Here is a 19,418-nt window from a genome sequence, read left to right on the forward strand (position 1 = left end):
ATACAGATAATGATGAAACATTCAAAATATTAGAAAATGTCTTTGGTTTATTCAAACATTAAGAATTAAAATTATTAATTAAATGAGGATACTATGGTAAATTCACACTTTTTCATATTTAAAAATTTTAAATTTAAATTTAAAACAAAATTGGATAATAGGTCATACTTTTATGGAACATAACTACCTATATTGTCTTTTCTTAATTCTAAAAATAAATTTAAAAAAAACAAAAACAATTGGCACATGCATAAGCGTGTGCCAAGGGACTAGTATTACCCTTAAGCTATATATCCCATTTTAAATTTAAATTTATTTTACTTTAAAAGGAATGTAATTAACATTTTACTTAGTTTGGTAGCCAAAGAGAAATATGGTGTATAATAGTATATGAGAGGAGTGGGTATGGGTTGGGTTGGGTTGGTTTTAGTTCAAACCCGTAATCCAACCCAATATATAGCAGTTTATGATTTATTAGACCCAAGACCAGCTCATTTTTAGGCCAACCAACTTTTTGTGATCAAGTTGGGAGATTCAGTCAGATGAACTCAAAATTAAGCCTATTTTTAAATTTTAATTCCAACCCGTAATCTAACCAGTACATAGCGATTTATGATTTTTTGAATCCAAGACTTGCTCATTTGTAAGCCAATTAGGTTGTGTGGTTTGATTGGAATTGACCCAATAGAAATTTAAAAGATGATAAATGTTTATTGGTGCAGCTATGATTGGGATCGCTCACAAATTGATTACTACAAAACAATGAGATGATATAGTACAAAGAGGATAAATGCTAATGAGACTTGTTCAAAAAGATAATTCTTACAAGGATTTTGTTGCCACCGCATACTTATCATGTAAAATGAGTAAAACCTAGCATTAATTATCGAGCCAAAATCATGAGGTGTCAACAAGTCCATGTAGAGACACTCTGTTAAGCAAGCGTCGTTAGCATTTTGCTTACAAATAGACTTGTACACTCATAGCTCAACAAAAGAAAAAGAAAAAAAGAATGATAATTGATACGGAAACTTAAATTAATGAAGGTTAAGGTACAAATAAACTAGCATTGACCCTTTTTTTTGGCTAACTTTCGCTTCTTTTACATACAAGTTTCTTTGTAGCCCTAATTTGAATCTTGCTCTAGCCCATATTTGGGATTTTCGAACTTCCAGAGTAACGGGGATTCATTCATGTTTTGATTGTTATTTCAAAATCTATAGAATTTGTTATTACCTTATCATTGCAGAATATTTTCCTTTTGAATTTTGTTTAATCGTTTAAGGTCGTGGCAAACAATGCACTTCTTTCATTGCCCTACATTACAAGTTATGTGGAGCCATAAATGATTGTCTCTTCAAAAGATTCGGTTAGACTTATAACTCTTATATATTATACCTTATTTGTATATTGATCATCCACGATTGTTGACTGTTATTTGTTTATTTCGGGTTCACATTAGATTATGTGTATGCGCCATAATTTAATATGAATCATTGTATTATTTCACACTGTCTTTCCAATAAATTTAAAAATATGGGAATTTTTTGTAATTTTACTAACACCATGAGTATATAATTTGAGATATTTACGAATTTTACTCATAATGGCGGGAGTAAATGGGTAATTTCGAATTGCACATAGAAATTTATGGAAAATAAGAACCCAATTGGTAGTATAGTCTAGGCCCAACGTGGTGGTGGAGCGAGAATGCGAGCTTTACAAAGCCTACTGGCGTTGTCAAGCCGAAACACGAAGAGACCAAAAAAAAACACGGAAAAAAAAAAGTTTTATAATTCACTTAGATGGAAATATAAAAGCGACGAACAAACATAATAAATCTGTACATTCATCATCATCATCATCCTTGTAAAAAATTGAGATTTTGTTTCTGAAACTATAAAACCAAAAACCCTAATTTTGAAAAACCAATGATGAAATGAGAGGAGAATGGCCCGGGAACACGGAACGAGCGGGCACCCATGGGGCACGTTAGAGGAGCTTTTACTAGTGTGCGCCGTGAACCGCCACGGCACCAAGAGCTGGGACTCCGTCGCCATGGAGGTCCAGACCAAGAGCTCCTCCACCTTTGCCTCCACGCTCCTCACTGCTCAGGACTGTAGAGACAAGTTCGACGACCTCAAACGACGATTCGTATCAAAAAACGACAACCAATCGCACAGCTTGGGCCAAATGGTTGACGAGCTCCGGAACCTTCGAGTCGATGAGCTCCGCCATGAGGTCCACCGTCGCGACGTTTCGATCGTGTAAATTCCGCGTCTCTTGAGAGAGATCTGAGTGTGAGAGGTCGTCGTTTTAATGGTCTGAGATCTGAGACTCTGTCTGTGTGTCGTTTTACAGGTCGTTGGAGTTGAAGGTGAAGAGGTTGGAGGAGAGGGAGCGGAGCTTGAAGGAGGAGGCGGAGGCCCATCCCAACAACGATCTCCAAAGCGGCGGAGAGGATCAGCTAGAGGCTTCACCGGAGAATATCGCCGGTGAAACAAACTCCGGCGAAGAATTCGACTCCGACGAGCGCGAGAACCGATCCTTCAACGAGTCCAATTCAACGAGCCAACGAGGTGAAGCGAAAGAAAACAGCGTCGTGGCAAAACAATCGGAGGAAGAGGAGCCCGGACCGGACGGAAACGAACCAGATCGGGTTCGAACCGGAAGCCGGACCGAACCGGATCGCGATTGCTCTGTTAACGGTAAAGTAATCGACGATGAGAAGGAAGACAATAAAAAAGGTGGTGAAACGGTGGGGGCGACTCAACTCGGCGAGTCGAACGAGTTTTGGGAATCGGTGAGTGAGTCGAAGCGGGAGGGAAAGAGGGGAGGAGTGGCGTCGAAGCAGAACAGCGACGTGCAGAGTTCAGCGAGCTTGTCGAAGAGGAAACGACGTCGTGGAGGCGGAGGTGGTGAGGGAGGAGGGAGAAGGAGTAGGAGTAGGAGTAGCAGCGGCGAAGAGGCCGAGGGTGACGAAGTTTCTCCCGCCACCAGCAAAGGGATTAAGCCTAAGCTGGTTAAACATGAGCCGTTGATCAAGGTCCTCCGGATCATCCGCTCGCATCGGCTCGGCTCCGTATTCGAGCGTCGGCTTCGGAGCCAGGTATTGACAAATATTCCAATTATTCCAAAAACAAATTTTGACGTATATAATTATAATATGCAACTCAAGATGAAGAAAAAAAAAACTAACCAAAAACTCGGAAAATGAATATTTGGCAAAAAGGGTGGGGAAAAGGAGGTCGCAATTACCGGACGAGGTGGTGACTGTCAGTTTAGATTTAGATGTCGGGGGCTGGACCAATCAGAGCGTGACACATCACGAATTTGAGGGTGATTTTGTCATATGGAGGAATAAAATGGGGGTGTTTTGGTACTTAAGATTAGTCCCAACTCAAACCTGCAGCATAATAGGGTTAAATGAAAATTTTGTTTGGGATGGTATGCTGTAATTGGTGAGGATGTTAGCGGGCGGCACATGAGCGTTACGATAGAGGACAAAAACTGGGTCAAGATTTTGATGAAGGGTAGCTTATGCCTTAGGGGAGTGGTGGGGTCCACTAGGGAGTTTAAATATGAGGACTTAGAGGATATAATTATAACCCCTCCAACAGTCCAACCCCAAAGGAGGAGGTGTTACGAAATTACGAAGTGTGTTGGACAGTAGTGGGACGTGTTTTTTTTTCAATTTCGAAAGGTATATGTTTTATTTTTTCTAATTTTGTTGTTAGCCCTCGTGACTAAGATGTAGGTAATTTTTAACCATAAATTTATGTGAGTTTTGTATTGCAGCTCACATGTATTAACAGTTAGAAATCAATCATAAGATCTAGAGTATAGTAGCACATACATGCACCCTAGTAATCAATCATCATTCTCCTCATCATTCTCATGGTGTTTATGGAGAAACTGTTCTTTGCACCCCCTATATACATGGCTAAGCTTGCCAAGGACATGTGAGAAAAATAGTTAGATTCAGGAAGTTTTTGTATTTATGGGCCTCAAGGGTGGTCCTTTATTTAGGAATATTCTCCTCTCTCTCTCTCAGGTATATATTTCCAAGGTTCTGTTTATAATTTTTGTTTCTCTCACAAAAACATTTCTTGGATATTGTTATTAGGGAGCTGCACCAATAAGCCCTTGACCAAAAATAAAAATAAAAATATGTAACTTCCGCGTTGTTTAAACAATTTTGAACGGTCGAATTTACGTATATGTTGCATGTGAAATATGATATACGTAAAATAGAAAAGGTGAGATACATGGAATGAGGGTTGGTAGATTAGAAGTTAGGTAACGTATTACCATATGAGGAGTGTTACCATCAATCGCGCCTAGCTGCGCGATGATTTCAACCATTAGTGGGTGTGGATTGCATTAACATATTATCCTTATTGTTAAAATGATATAAGTATACAAAGTAAATAGTTCACATTTCCTATATATAACAAAACCTTACTCTTCTCTGAAAAAAAAAGAAAACCTTACTCTAAACGAAAATTATTAGCTTGTGCACATTGCGTGGATGACGATAGTTCATTTTGTACGGTGGGGATCTATTTGTAGTGTGTACTATATTGTCCGGTGCATTCCGCGTACAAAAGAATTTCTCCCGTCCAATCCCAACCGATTTGTTACAGTGCAAAATACAAGAAATTCAGGTGATGGGCCAACCTTGTGGAATGTTACACGTGTGTACGGTACAATTCCTGAAGCCCAAAACTGCAGGTGATGGGCACTTCGCTATTTTAGTGGGTTTCTTCCCTTCACTTTTGGAGTGCGATATTACCATAGTACCCTTACCCTCGTATTTTCCTCATGGTACAAAAGAACTAATTAATTCTAGTTGACAACGCCCCTGTAGGGATCATAGAATGAATAGCAATAAGTCCTGTTTGCAGAGGCTTGTATACGGAACGTCTCAAAATAATACCAGGAGCGGGAGATTTAATTAATCGAGATTTAGAAGATGAAATTTCGCCTGACCATAACCATTAACTCTTATTAGTTCTTTTTCTTTTTCTTTTATTTTTACTACCAAATGCCAATTTATATATATTTTTTCTTTTCTTTTCTTTATATTCTAATAAAGAAGCATACAACTTTTGCAGGAATCAGAAAGATATAAAAGCTTGATCCGGCAACACATGGACCTGCATGAGGTTCAATCCAGGCTTAACAAAGGGGTCTACACAGATTGCACCCACAAGTTCTTCCGCGACCTCCTCCTCCTATTCAACAACGCCGTCGTTTTCGTGCGCAAGACTTCTCCAGAGCACATGGCAGCTCAAGAGCTACGATCCATTGTGCTAAAGGAAATGAAGGACCAGCTACAAAAACCACAACCCACGATCGATACGGTAAAACTCCATGCACCTAAGTTAGAATCCAAAGTACCCAAGATAGAACCCGATAGGTCTGTGAAACCCAGCAAGCCCTCCGTGGTTGTGTGTGGTTTACGTCGTTCTGCCAATGGAGGTGGCGGAGCTAAGAACAGGAAGGGAGATAAAAAGGAAAGAGGGGAGGTTGAAGAGAAAGGAAAGGCGAGTGAGGTTGAGGACAAGGGGATTAGGAAGAAAAGGACCCAAGAAAGAGGCGGGCGGAGAGGGTCACGGAGGGACAGCAGCAAGAATGTGGGAAAAACGGAGCATGCGTATGGTGGAAATGAGCTTAGTTCCCATGATGGTTTAGAGGAAATGAAAATGGAGAAGATCGAAAATGCGAAGATGACAAAGCAAGGCGCGGCAAGGACGTTCTTGAAGAGAATGAAGCAGAACTCTACGAGCATCGAAGTGAAGAGAGGGAGCTCAGATGTTTCGGAGGGTGGTGAGAGTGAGGATAGTATGGTAGAGGAGGACGAGAAGAAGCAGAAGGGGAAGACGAAACCAGACGAGAGGAAAAAGAGGGTGACCCGGAGTTCTACTGGGAGGAGGGGAGGGAGAGGAGGGGGAAGAAGAGACGAGGAGATCAGTGGGAGGGCAAAGAGAGGGGTTGGGAGACCCCCAAAAAGGCCGGAGACCGCAGAGGCTGGAAATGGAAGTGGGAAAAGAGGGAGAGGCAATGGTGAGGCTGATCAGATGGGGAGTGCAGGAAGGCCTAGAAAGCGCACAAGGAGGTGATGGCCATTGTTTGTATCCTGTAAATTATTTTTGGTGTGTTTTGGGTTTCTGCTCTCGTTTTGTTGCTAATGCTAGGTTTTCTAGTGTCTTTTAGTTTTTCGCCCAAGAAGGCAAGAATCAAACACAGGAGATAGAGAGACAGACGTAGATGTATTGTGAACTTGTAGAATGATTGTGGCATCCATTGCCTATACAAAGGTTTTGATGACGAGCATCAATGAGGAGGTCCTTTTTCTAGTTTCCAGTTATTTTATATATCTTATTTTGTACTTGTAGTGTGGGCTTTGTTGCTAGTAGTAGGAAGGAGAGAAGCTAGGCCCAAAACCCTCGAAAAATTAAAAAACGGAGTAACCAAAATGATGGCCTGATTATTATTCTGATCACCAAAAGAACTTGAAGTATTTACTCATCCAAAAAAAAGAAAGAAAAGCCCATGTCATTAACAGAAACCAAACGATATTCCTAGCCGAAAAAAAAAATATAAACAAAAGAGGTACTGAACTCATACTAGTTAACCGTGAATCTGACATCTTGTGTTCGAATCTCTCCTTCAATATTGCTTGTATCAAAAAATATTTCTTCTTCTGCGCCGAGGGACACGTAGGGATCTTCTTTGGTGGGATCATTGAAGGGAGGTTGTTTGGCAGCATTGTGACTTGTGAGGGTTGCAAATTCTGACCAATTTTTACCATCTGTTTCACTGTACAGATTGCTGCTATTAACTTCGGGCCTTTGGTTTGAGACTTGGACTTGGTCTTGGAGTTGTCTGTCAACTCTCACCCTGTGTTTGATTAATCAAATGGAGGAAGAAAAACAAGGAAAAATAATTAAGCATCATAAAACAAATAGAAGATTACAGAAATACTAAAACCAATTAATAGAAAAAGAAAAAAACAGTATAGTACTCTACCTTCTAAGCTTTCTCTGCATCAAATAGAGCTTATGTTGAACATTGTCTAGGAACTGGAAATATCTATATCTCCATGTGTTGTTAAAGAGCAAAGAGCAACAGACTCCCAAGAACCCTACAATGAACCCAAGCACAACAGATAACTCAAACCACAGAATTTGGTGCCCATTGTCCACATCTTGGTTGTTCTTATGCTCTGCATCAGGGCCATTTCTTGGGTGGCACTCATTTGGAAGTGGGGCTCCACAGAGTTTTGAATTCCCCTCAAATGCAGAAGCATTGAAGCTTTGGAGCTGAGTGCCTATTGGGATTGATCCTTGGAGATCATTGTATGAGACATTGAAAGATTTCAAGAAACTAAGGCTTGTCAATGATGATGGGATGTTTCCAGACAAATGGTTCATGGAAAGATCCAATCCCTCCAAGTTCTTGAGGTTGGATATTTGCTCCGGGATGGTCCCAGAGAAGTTGTTCATGTTAAGATACAACATCTGGAGAAGCTGCAATTGCCCAATCTCAATAGGTATTCTCCCACTAATGCTATTGTTCCTTATGTCTAACACTCGAGGAAAGTAGGACAATTTGTACTGCAAAAGTGTTCCATTGGTCGATGTATAGATAGGCAATTCAAGAACATCGTCATCTACTTGAACTGCAGTTTTTTCAGATACCAACATTGGTAACCTACAAAGTTCTTTCGGAAATTCACCTGAAATTTGGTTTGATCCCAAGCCTACAACAAAGAGCCTTGGAAGAGTCCCCAGCCAACTAGGAATTGGCCCTGTGATTCTATTAAAATTTAGAATCAAGACCTCTAGCTTCTTGAGCTTGGATAACCATGCAGGTATTTGACCACTGAGCTTACAGTTGCTCAAATCTAGCATTTGAAGATTTTGAAATCCATCAAAATCATCCAAGTTATCAAGAGCTGGAATTTCCTCCCCTAGATAAAAAGTTGATGAAAGGAGGAGCACCTTGAGACTTTTGCAACCCATTAAGATCTTTATTGCCCCTGTGGCGTTGGTCAATCTGGTATAGCTGACCGAGAGGAAGGACAAGAATTGCAGTGAAAGAATCTCAGGTTGTATCTGCACCTCTAGATTGTTTTTGCTCAGTCGAATCGCTTTCAGGGACTTGCATGAGTAAAGACTTACTGGCCAGAAACCGGTGAAGTTATTATGGCCAAGATCAATTTCGGTTAGTTTAACAAGTTTGGAGAAATCAAGGGTGGAGATATTTCCTTCAAAAAGGTTGAGTCCCAGGTTGAGTTCAACAAGGTTTGTGCAGTTCATCAAAGATGGAGGCAGAGAACCTTGTAGGTTGTTGAATTGAAGGAACATGAGTTTCAGTTTGGATAGCTTACCAATACTTGCAGGGAGCAGACCACTCAATCCATTAGATTGGAGGTCAAGGATTGTGAGGTTGGTGAGGTTGGCAATTCTTTCACCTATGGCTCCATACAGTGAATTGCGAGGCAATGTGATTTCTTCAAGTGTTGAAGCATTATAGATATCATCTGGAAGTAGACCCGAAATGTTGTTGTAACCGGCACGAAAAACCTGCAGTTTGGAACATGCCCCTAGTCCGGGAAAAATATTGCCACTGAATTTATTGAAGGAAAAATCCAATAGCCTAATTGAGGGAGAAGAATGAAGACAAATAGAGGACGGGATAGACCCGGTTAAGGTATTGTTCCCGACACTGAAACTAGTTAAATTCCAAGCTTGTTGGAAAAATGAAGATGGGATTTCGCCATGGAGGTGATTGCTGGACAAGTCCACCATCCGGATCACATTTCTGGATGGTAGAAAAGCTGGCAGCTCTCCGGAGAGAAGGTTAGAGCTCAAATCAAGGATCTCAAGACGGTTTAAGGACGAGAAGAATCCAGTTTGATTTAGTGAACCATAAAGGGAATTGTGGGAGAGATTGAGGTGGGTGAGATGTGTGAGATTTGCAAGTGATGAGGGAAAAATACCTCCTTTGAGGCCTTTGGAGGGCAAGAGCAATTGGGTGACCAAACCATCTTGATCACAAGTGATGCCTTCCCATTGGCAACAATCAACTGAAGTCCAGTTTAATGGAGGGGAAGAGAGGGAGAGAGAGAAGGACATGAGAGAGCTGCGTTCAGTCAGCTTGCATGCATATTTTGCAGATATAATGGAAGAAAAGAAGAGGATGAAAAGGAAGCCATAAAAGATTGGTTGATGATCAGGCTGAGGTACCATGTTTCTTCTTAGATTTAGATCACTCACAGGTTTGTATGTATATTTATATGCAAAATATACGTCTTCATTGTAAGAAGTCAAACTAAAATCTTTAGCCAGGAAAGAGAAATGAAAACGCCAAGTATTTAGAGTCCTAAAGTCAAAGTCTGTAGTTCAAAGTCGTAAATACCATCTTGGATTAGATTAGAATCAAAGATACTCATATCACATCACATGCTTCTTGTTATTTTGCTTCGTGAACCATTTCGAGGACAAAGACTCAAAGACGACTTTGAAAAAAGAGAAAGAACAAAAAAGAAAGTTCTTTTACTCCTTTCATCTGTCGATACAATTTTTTCTGGTTTTACTGGCAGGCAAGGAGGGAGAGCAAGATTATAATCATGTGTTAATTTTTATAAAGTAAAAAAAAAAAATTACTTTATTACTGTCTTTCAGAATTTTTCCAAGGTGTAGTTTGGAGAGTAAGGGAGGAACAAAGTGAAGAGGAGGGTTTAGATTGTTGCTATGCAGCAGCTATGGTTAATAAAATCTTTTATTTCCCAAGGAAAAATACACTTCACTACCCCAGAAAGCGATCTTTAAGGGTTTAGCGTTGGACATAAATTCGAAATATGCATGATAAGTGTATTATTTCCTATAATTTTTATACCTTTTATATGTAGGTTTTGTAGGGAAAGTTAATTAAAAAGAGTATTATTACTTTACTTTCCTTATTTTCAGCTATTCTGCGCTCTTGGAAGGATTTCAATTGAAAATTGACTTTTCGAATGAATTTTAGTGCAAGGACAATTGTAGAAGAAATCTAAGACATTGAAGATTATTGTATCAAAGTTTCATAATTTTCTACAAAGCCAAATGCTCCAGACCTGCAAGTCAAGACAGCCTAAGTCAAATCCCGTCAGAACTGCATTGCTGTGGAAGATTGAAGATTTGAATATCTTTCAGATTTTTCCTAGTGGCGTGTAATATATTCTTGGAAAGCTTAGAGATAAAGCTACATTTCTCATATTTTTCCAGAATTTTTCTAGGAAGTGGAATGACTCCAAAACATGCGTGCAATTTGGCTGACGTGTTTCCAAGTCAAAGAAGGATTCTTTCCTAGTTTGTTTCCTTAATTGTTTGAGATTTTGTTTTGCTTTAGGAGAGTTTTTCTAGACCTTTTTGAAGTAGGGTTTAGTTGTTTTATACTATATACGGTCACCCTAGGATCTCTTCATATCATCATCTTTTCCATCATCTTCCCATACACAACTTTCATACACCCACAAATATATCAGAGAGAGAGACAAGAATTCGTTGTGTTGCTGTGGAGAATCCAGAGATCAAATCCATCGGCCAAATCGGTTTTATGACAACAATTCTCATATTTATCTTTTCTTTTGTCATGAACTAATTTTCCTTGCTAGGGCTACGATGTAGCCTAACCATGAATACTTAATTTTTATAGTTATATTAATTTTTGATTACTATTCCATGTCGAGTATTTGTTATTGTTCTTAATACTTTGAATATCTGGCCAATATTTAATTGATTTGATGATCTAAGCAGAGACCGAGACGAGATGTTTGGTGTTTGCTTCTTGTAATAGATACCATGTCTTGAATGAGTGCCCGAGAGGGCCTAACATGACTCATGCAGTTTTCTTGCAAGTTCTCATAGAACTTAATGAGTTCTTGATTTTCTAAATTCGTTGCTCAAGAGAGAATGAGTTGTTAATTAAGAATACTTTTGGTTGAGCCCGAGAGGGGATATCAAATGAATTAGGAGAAAACAACGGTTAACATGGGTAGTAATTAGGGTTAATTGGCTATAAGAATTAAGTGGAATTGGTTATGGTGAAATCGGATGCTCTAGTGTCTCATCATCTCGATTTTATTTCATTAATTAAATTGCTATTTTTCATAATTGTTTTAGGTTATTAAATCAATCAATCTTCTTAATCAACTGTTCAAATAAACTTCTTAATTAATCATAATTGGTAGTTAATAGGAAATTACAGTCTTCGTGGGAACGACACTCTACTTATTTCTATATTACTTGTACGGATTGTGCGCTTGCAATAATTTCACAACAATGCATATCGCCATGACCTGCTCAAAGATAAAAGGCCACAAACTCCCCAAAATCCTATAATGAAACCAAGAGTCACTGAAATATGAAGCCATGGAATTCGATTCCAATTGTCATGTACATCTTCCATGTTCCTAGTTTTATTATTACTTGTGTTCATCTGTTGGCACTCATTTGGAAGCGGGGCACCACAAAGTCCTGGGTTACTCTTAAAGGCAATGGCATTGAAGCCTTGGAGCTGAGTGCCTGACGGTACTGGTCCATGCAGATTATTGTATGCAACACTGAATGAAGCCAAGAAATGAAGATTTGACAGTGAAGATGGGATTGCGCCTGAGAGATGGTTTCTTGAGAGGTCTAATCTCTCCAAGTTTGTGAGGTTAGATATCTGGTCTGGAATGCTGCCAAAGAAGTTGTTGACTCTAAGATCCAACTCGTGAAGGTGTTGCAATTGGCCAATCTCAACCGGTATGTTGCCTCTTAGACTGTGGTTTCATATGTAAATTGCTCTTGGCAAGTTGGACAGATAGTTGTACTGCAAAGCAGTAATGGAATGATTCGTGCATTGTGTGTAGATAGGCAGTTCAACATCACCATGGTCTGTTGGAGTTGCATGTTTTTCTGATACCAATGCTTGTAGTCTGAAAAGCTCCTTTGGAAGTTCACCTGAAAGGGAGTTATTGTTCAAGCTTATAAAGAAAAGACTAAGAAGAGTCCCCAACTAGGTATTAAGCCTGTGAGTCTATTAGTAGACAGATCTAGGGCTTCCAGTTTCTTGAGCTTTGACATCCATACAGGTATATACTGCTAAAATATGAAAACTATGAGAGAATATTTGTTTGTGGGAATTTTCTATGTATTCTTCTCCTTGTATGAGGTCATATTTATAATACAACGAAACCTGAATGGGTAAGTAAATAATAAATTCCTAAATCTATTTACAATAGGAAATCAAGAATTAAAATAAATCAATTATAATTATAATAGGAATTCTTGGTGTGTAAGGAAAGTAAGTCAATATCCACAAGTCACGCCAACACTCCCCCTCACGTTGGTGCATAGATGTCGCCAATGCCCAACTGATCCAGTGAATTGTGGAATGCTTTATTGGAAATCGCCTTTGTCAAAATATCCGCCAATTGATCCTCGGATTTCACAAAAGGAAATTGAAACACTTTAGCCTCAAGCTTCTGTTTGATGAAGTGTCGATCCACCTCGACATGTTTAGTACGATCATGCTAAACCGGATTCTGTGCAATGGCTATAGCAGCCTTGTTGTCACAAAAGAGATTCATTGTAGATGTAGGTTTATACCCAAGTTCAGTAAGCAACTTTCTTAACTAAAGAAGTTCACAAATCCCTTTAGTCATGCCTCTGAACTCGGCTTCTATCCTGGATAAAGCTACTACATTCTGTTTCTTGCTCCTCCATGTCACCAAATTACCTCCCACGAATGTGAAGTAACCCGATGTGGATTTTCTATCTGTTACATTACCTGCCCAATCTGCATCTGAATAACCATCAATATTTAGATGACCATGCTTTGAGAACATAAGTCATTTTCTAGGTGCAGACTTCAAATATTTAAGTATCCGAAGAACTGCATTCATGTGGTCTTCACTTGGAGAGTGCATAAATTGACTGACAACGCTCACTGCATAAGCAATGTCTGGTCGAGTATGTGACAAATAGATCAATCTTCCCACTAACCTTTGGTATCTTTCTTTGTTAGTTGGAACTTGAACCGGATATTCTCCAAGATGATGATTCTGAACAATAGGAGTGTTCACAGGTTTGTAATCTAGCATTCCTGTGTCTGTCAACAAGTCCAAGACATATTTCCTTTGAGAGAGAAATATGCCTTTCTGCGATCGAGCCACCTCAATTCCCAAGAAATACTTGAGTCCACCTACATCCTTCATCTCAAACTCTGTAGCCAGATAGTCTTGTAGCTGTGATATTTCCTGTTTATCATTCCTAGTAATAATCATATCATCAATATAAATTATTAATGCTGTTACCTTCCCTTTCCGATGTTTCAAGAATAGAGTATGATCGGAGTTGCACTGTTTGAAACCATTGTTCTTCATTGCCATGGTGAACCGTCCAAACCATGCACGTAGTGACTGTTTCAACCCATACAATGCTTTTCGTAACCTACAAACTGTTCCAGTCTGAGTAGTATTATAACCAGGAGGAATGTCCATGTACACCTCCTCCTTGAGTTCGCCATGTAGAAAAGCATTCTTTACATCAAACTGGTGTAGTGACCAATCCAAATTAGCTGCAAGGGATAATAAGACTCTGACGGTGTTTAACTTTGCAACTGGAGCAAAGGTTTCTTCATAGTCTATACCATAGGTCTGTGTGTACCCTTTTGCCATAAGTCTTGCCTTGTATCGCTCGATAGATCCATCTGCATTGTGTTTTATAGTAAACACCCATCTACATCTGATAGTCTTTTTTCCTCGTGGTATAGTCTCTAATGTCCAAGTCTCATTTTTCTCAAAAGCTTTCATCTCCTCTTTTATAGCTTGGACCCACTTAGGATCTTTCAATGCTTCAGAGACCTTGGTTGGAATATGGATAACAAACAATTGATGCACAAAAGCCTTGAGTGGTTCAAACAGCTTCTCAGTGGATACATGATTTGCAATTGGATACTTGGATGTCTTGCCAATATCAGGTGAATAGCGGTTTGGTGGCTTGCCACGATTTTGCCTAAAAGGTAATTGATATCCAATAGTTTTATCCTCTAAATGCACAAGTCTAGTAGGAGTAGTTACCTCAAGGATATTCTCAGGAGATTGGTCTGTTGGTACTGTTGAGTTAGAGGGGGTGTCTTCATCTTGTTGTTATGTATTGTCTGTAGGTGTGAGACTCGGATCAGAAATATCTTCGTATGGATCATTCGGCAGAAAGTAATCTTGTGTTCCAGACTCGGGATGATCAATTATTTCTGTACATAAGAGAATTTCTTCGTTTTCCAAGTTGCTCCAATTCTGCTCTTCACTTCGTATCTCCCCCTGAAACGTAGAATTGGATGATGGATCATGGAAGAACAGCTCAGATTCCAGAAATGTCACATCCAAAGTGACATAGGTACGTCGGGTAGGAGGGTGATAACAACGGTAGCCTTTATGACGAGTGACATAATCCACAAAAACATAACGAAGCGCATAGGGATCAAGTTTGCTACATTGATTTTTGTGGAGATGAACGAAAGCCACACATCCAAAGATTCGGGGTGTGAGTACCAAAATAGAAGGTAGAGGCCTGTGTTGCGCAAGCACCTGTAAAGGAGTTTTAAAGGTCAATACACCAGAAGGCATACGGTTGATTAGGTGAACTGCAGTGACAATAGCATCATCCTAGTGATGGCGAGGAACATGAGAGCCAATCAGAAGTGCTCAGGCGGTTTCAAGAAGATGTCGATTCTTTCGTTCAGCAACACCATTTTGTTGCGGTATCTGAGGACAAGTCGTCTCATGGATAAATCCATGTTGTTGGAAGTAAGTCTGAAAGTCATGATTGACAAATTCTCCATCATTGTCGGAGCGAAGAATCTAGATTTGAGCATTAAACTGAGTTTTCATTTGTTTGTGGAAGAACTGAAAACAGGAAAACACTTCATTTTTTATTCTTCAACAAATAAAGCCATGTCATCCATATACAATCATCTATGAATGTGGCAAACCATCGAACACCAGAAGGAGCAGTGATAGGTGAAGGTCCCCAGACATCAGAGTGAATTAACATAAATAGAGTAGTACACTTGTTCATACTCAACGGATAGGGCACACGGTGACTCTTGGCCAAAATACAAGTATCACATGTGAAGTCGGAGTCCTTGAAACTTGAGAATAAATCTGGTATAAGATGCTTCATATAACTAAAAGACGGATGTCCCAATCGATGATGCCATAACCAGATTTGCTTTTATTTGCTATCAAAGGGATGCGTCACACTGTTAGCCATGCCAAGGCTGAAGTCATCGACATAATATAGCCCCCCTCTCTTAGTACCACGACCAAGAATCTCCTTAGTGTGAATATCCTGAAGCAAACAAAAACTCGGGTAAATGAGTACATAACAATTCAATTGTTCAGAAGCTGACTAATGACAACAATTTAGTGGATAAAGATGGAACAAGTAGAGTATTAGACAGTGTGAGAGAGGATGAGAGTGCAACAGTGCCAGCCCCTGTCAGAGGATAAGTAACGCCATTGACATTTGCAATACAGGTTCGTCGAGGTTGTGTAGTATTCAGAAAATCATCAGGATCAAACGTCATATGATCAGTTGCACCGAATCAATTATCCAACTCCTGGAATCAATCTTATCGGAAGTATGGAATCCATAACCAGTACCATTACTGGTCGTATTGCATTGTCCTCGATCTTTAAGAGTAGCCCACCAATCGGGGTTGCCATGCAATTTAAAACAAGTCTCACGAGTGTGTCTCGGATCACCACAATATGCGCAATCTAGTCCATGTGTCGAGGTCGTTAGTCGAGAAGTCATAATCTGTGCAGCGGAAGATGCATAGGATACAGGTTGAGTAGGAATTTGGATCGGGATTTGAGCCTGAGTAGGAGCTGGAGTCGGAGTCGAAATTGGGATCGAGGTCCAATCATGGACAAATTTGGGGTCGTGGTCATCATCGAGTCGGGTCGGGGTTGTCGTCATCATAGTCGAGGTCGGGTCGGGTCGTCAAAATAGGATCCTGATTCCGGATCAGGTTCGGGTCATCAAAATAGGATCCCGATTCAGGATCAAATTCGGGGCCAAAGTCCAATCAGTAGGAGCTTAGCCATTTGGGCACTCAACTCGGCTATGGTTGGTTGAGAAGGAGAGAAGGAGTCGGTGGTGCTACCTCCATGAGGGTTGAAAAAATCATCAACCCTCATAGCGGCGGCGGGGGTTTGAAACTAGAGTCAGCAATTCCAAGATCGCCGCTTTAATACCATGCTAAAATATGAAAACTATGAGAGAATATTTGTTTGTGGGAATTTTCTATATATTCTTCTCCTTGTATGAGGTCATATTTATAATACAACGAAACCTGAATGAGCAAGTAAATAATAAATTCCTAAATCTATGTACAATAGGAAATCAAGAATTAAAGTAAATCAATTATAATTATAATAGGAATTCTTGGTGTGTAAGGAAAGTAAGTCAATATCCACAAGTCACGCCAACATATACCAAGAAGACGGAGATTTTGAAACCCCAAACCAACCATAGCCTTACCATCAGGTAGTTCTTCGCCTAGAAAACTATTTGGAAGGAAGAGTAGCCTGAGATTTTTGCAACCCATCAATATATATATGGCCCCTGTGACATTGGTCTGTTCCAGCCAAGGGAGAGGAAGGACAGGGATTTTAAGGTGACAATCTGGGGTTGTATTTGTCCCTCTATTTCATTTTCGCCCAGTTGAATTGCTTTCAGGGACTTGCAAGAGTAAAAGCTTACTGGCATGAAACCAGAGAAGTAATTTCTCCCTAGATCAAGCTTAATAAGTTGAGCAAGTTTGGAGATATTTGGCATTGTGATATTTCCTTCCAAATGGTTGAATCCCAGATTTAGTTCTACAAGGTTTGTGCAATTCATCAAAGATGGGGGCAGAGAACCTTGTAGATTGTTGAAATGAAGGTGCATGAGTTTCAATTTGGAGAGCTTCCCAATATGGTGAGGGAGCACGCCGGTCAGCTGATTAAAATATATCTCTAGGATTGTGAGGCTGGTAAGATTGGCAATCCTGTCACTGATGGGACCAAAAAGCTTGTTGAAGGTAATGAAATTTCTTCAAGTGCCTGAGCTTTGTAAATATCACTAGGAAGGGTCCCTGAGAGGCTATTGAAACCTGCACGAAAGACCTCCCATTTCGAACAGGTCCCTAGACCAAGAGGAATTGAGCCACTGAAATTAATGTAGGAGAAATCGAAGACTCTAAGCAAAGAAGAATGAAGACAGATAGAGGATGGCATTTGGCCAGAAATATGATTTTTGCTGACATTCAAACTGCTCAAATTACCAGCATGCTGGAGGAATGAAGAAGGAATTGTTCCGTTGAATTGATTGCTGGATAAATCCACTATTCGGATATTACTGGATGGTGGAAACAAAGGTACTTCACCAGAGAGAAGGTTGTAGCTCAAATCAAGAATCTCAAGGAAACTCAAGGACAAAATGAGTCTAGCTTCCAGAGGACCAGAAAGCTGATTGTGGGAGAGATTGAGCTGCGAAAGATGCGTGAGGTTTCCAAGAGAGCGAGAAACGCTTCCTTGGAGCCGTTTGGAGGGCAACAACAAATGAGTTACCCTACCATCCTTGTCACAAGTGATGCCTTCCCAGTGACAACAATCACTAGAAGACCAGTTTAAAGCAGAAGAAGGTACATCATCAAAAGATGACCAAAGAGAGTTGTGATCTGCTTTGTTGCATGCATGATTTGTAGAGATGACAGTGGACAAAAAAAAGAACATGAAGAAGACCCCACAAGGCATTGTGTGCCTAGGAACTGCCATGGTTCTTTTTGCTATTGCTACACCAGAATTATCCTATATTATATTGCACAGGAACTGCCATGGTTCTTTTTGCTATTGCTATACCAGAATTATCCTATATTATATTGCACACGCTGCTAGGCTCAATCTTCTCCGCCATATTTGAATATTGAATTTTGAAGTCTTTGCTTTGGACTTATTGAAAGGAAACAAATGCAGAGAGTCCAGACAAAGGCTGGAGTAGAAATTGCACCCTCTATAATTCTTCTTGTCTTGGTTAATTGGACTATTCTTTCTTTGATGACTGCGGGGGACACCACTAGGGGAGGGCCTAATTGAGGACCGTCGATCATGGGATGGTAGCAATCTATCTCTTTAAAACTGTTCATCTCAGAAGGTTTACATTGACTTCGACAATGATTAAATTCCACAGTAAGCCAATTTTTAGATGAAAGTTTAGGACATTGATTAAATAAACAAAACCAGTACTGATTTTAATGTTGACTGACTCTCTAGGTGATATGCATGCACATAACAAGTTGGGGGATAAAAAAAGTAGGAAAACCCTTTCAAAATTGAAGAGGAAAGTTGAGGAGAGTTATGAATTAAGAGATGATCAAATATAATAATTAAGCATAAGCCTGGACTTAATACTACTTAAGAAGTATTTAGAGCATCCACAATGATGCTCTTTATTTTTTAGCTAAAATTTAGCTAAAAATATAAGAAAGCTATTTTAGGAACTCTCTAAAAAATTTCAACTCTAACCATACTCCCTAAAATAGTTAACATTAAATAAAGGTTTGAAATACTCATTAAATAAAGCAGTCATTTCTCTCTCCTCAAATATTTAGGAGCTCCTACAGGACTCCCTATTTTAGGAGGTGGATATGGAGCATGGTTGGAGTTGAATTTTTACAATTCCTCTCTAAATTTTTTTTAAGGAGGTGATTTAAGGAGTCCATTGTGGATGCTCTTAGGAGGTTACTTTAATTATGAAACAGTTGATTGAGTTAAGCCTACCATTATGTTTAGGGGTTCTTTGTCTTGACTTTGAAAGCAAAGCTATTATAATTAACAAGAAGAATGTTCTCAATTGATGTTTGAAATTTAATATAAGTTAGGCATTGAGAGGTCAACTATATGCATGTTGGGTTTTTTTCTTCTTCTGCAGATTGGATTCAAAGGTTACTTAAGTCGCGATCAGGTCTCAGCCAATAGGCCTTCTGCCCTTGTCGAACGCATGTCAAAGATTCACCATTTTAGTCATCCAGTCAATTCCACATATGCTGCTGTTCTGTCTCTTCGTCACAATGAATACAAAGTGATTTGACATAAAGAGGCCACTGAAGAAAAATAGACCCATAGGATTTGGACTTTCTGTCTCTAGGTGGGTGGAAAAAGGGTGGCATAATTATAGGAGAAGATCACGACCCCAAAAAAGCTCTCGGGGCCAATAATTGGACGGTTTGTTTGCATCTTATACGATTTTGAAAATACCTGCAGGACTCAAAAGCTAGAGGAGACAATTTAAGATTCCAAATAAATAAAAATAAATAGGATTTGGACTTTCTGTCTC

General features: G+C 39.6%; 2 protein-coding genes and 1 pseudogene across 2 annotated transcripts; 1 reads left to right on the forward strand and 2 right to left on the reverse strand.

Moving 5' to 3' along the window:
* Positions 1-1,729: 1,729 nt before the first annotated feature.
* On the forward strand, positions 1,730-6,396 carry LOC103341840 (uncharacterized). Its single transcript, XM_008245394.3, has 3 exons — positions 1,730-2,267; positions 2,362-3,109; positions 5,118-6,396. The coding sequence occupies exons 1-3, from the start codon at positions 1,951-1,953 to the stop codon at positions 6,123-6,125; spliced, it is 2,073 nt and encodes a 690-aa protein (XP_008243616.2). The 5' UTR covers positions 1,730-1,950; the 3' UTR covers positions 6,126-6,396.
* A 145-nt stretch (positions 6,397-6,541) lies between these two features.
* On the reverse strand, positions 6,542-9,277 carry LOC103341916 (receptor-like protein 3). Its single transcript, XM_008245462.2, has 2 exons — positions 7,036-9,277; positions 6,542-6,906 (listed from the first exon to the last, which is right to left on the reverse strand). Exons 1-2 carry the CDS (start codon positions 9,258-9,260, stop codon positions 6,633-6,635), a joined length of 2,499 nt encoding a protein of 832 aa, XP_008243684.2. The 5' UTR covers positions 9,261-9,277; the 3' UTR covers positions 6,542-6,632.
* A 2,048-nt stretch (positions 9,278-11,325) lies between these two features.
* LOC103341915 (receptor-like protein 3 pseudogene) lies at positions 11,326-17,883 on the reverse strand (annotated as a pseudogene).
* Positions 17,884-19,418: the final 1,535 nt, after the last annotated feature.

Source organism: Prunus mume, linkage group LG1 (genome assembly GCF_029339155.1).
Source record: "Prunus mume cultivar Tortuosa linkage group LG1, ASM2933915v1, whole genome shotgun sequence".
In the NCBI taxonomy this organism is placed as follows: domain Eukaryota; kingdom Viridiplantae; phylum Streptophyta; class Magnoliopsida; order Rosales; family Rosaceae; genus Prunus; species Prunus mume.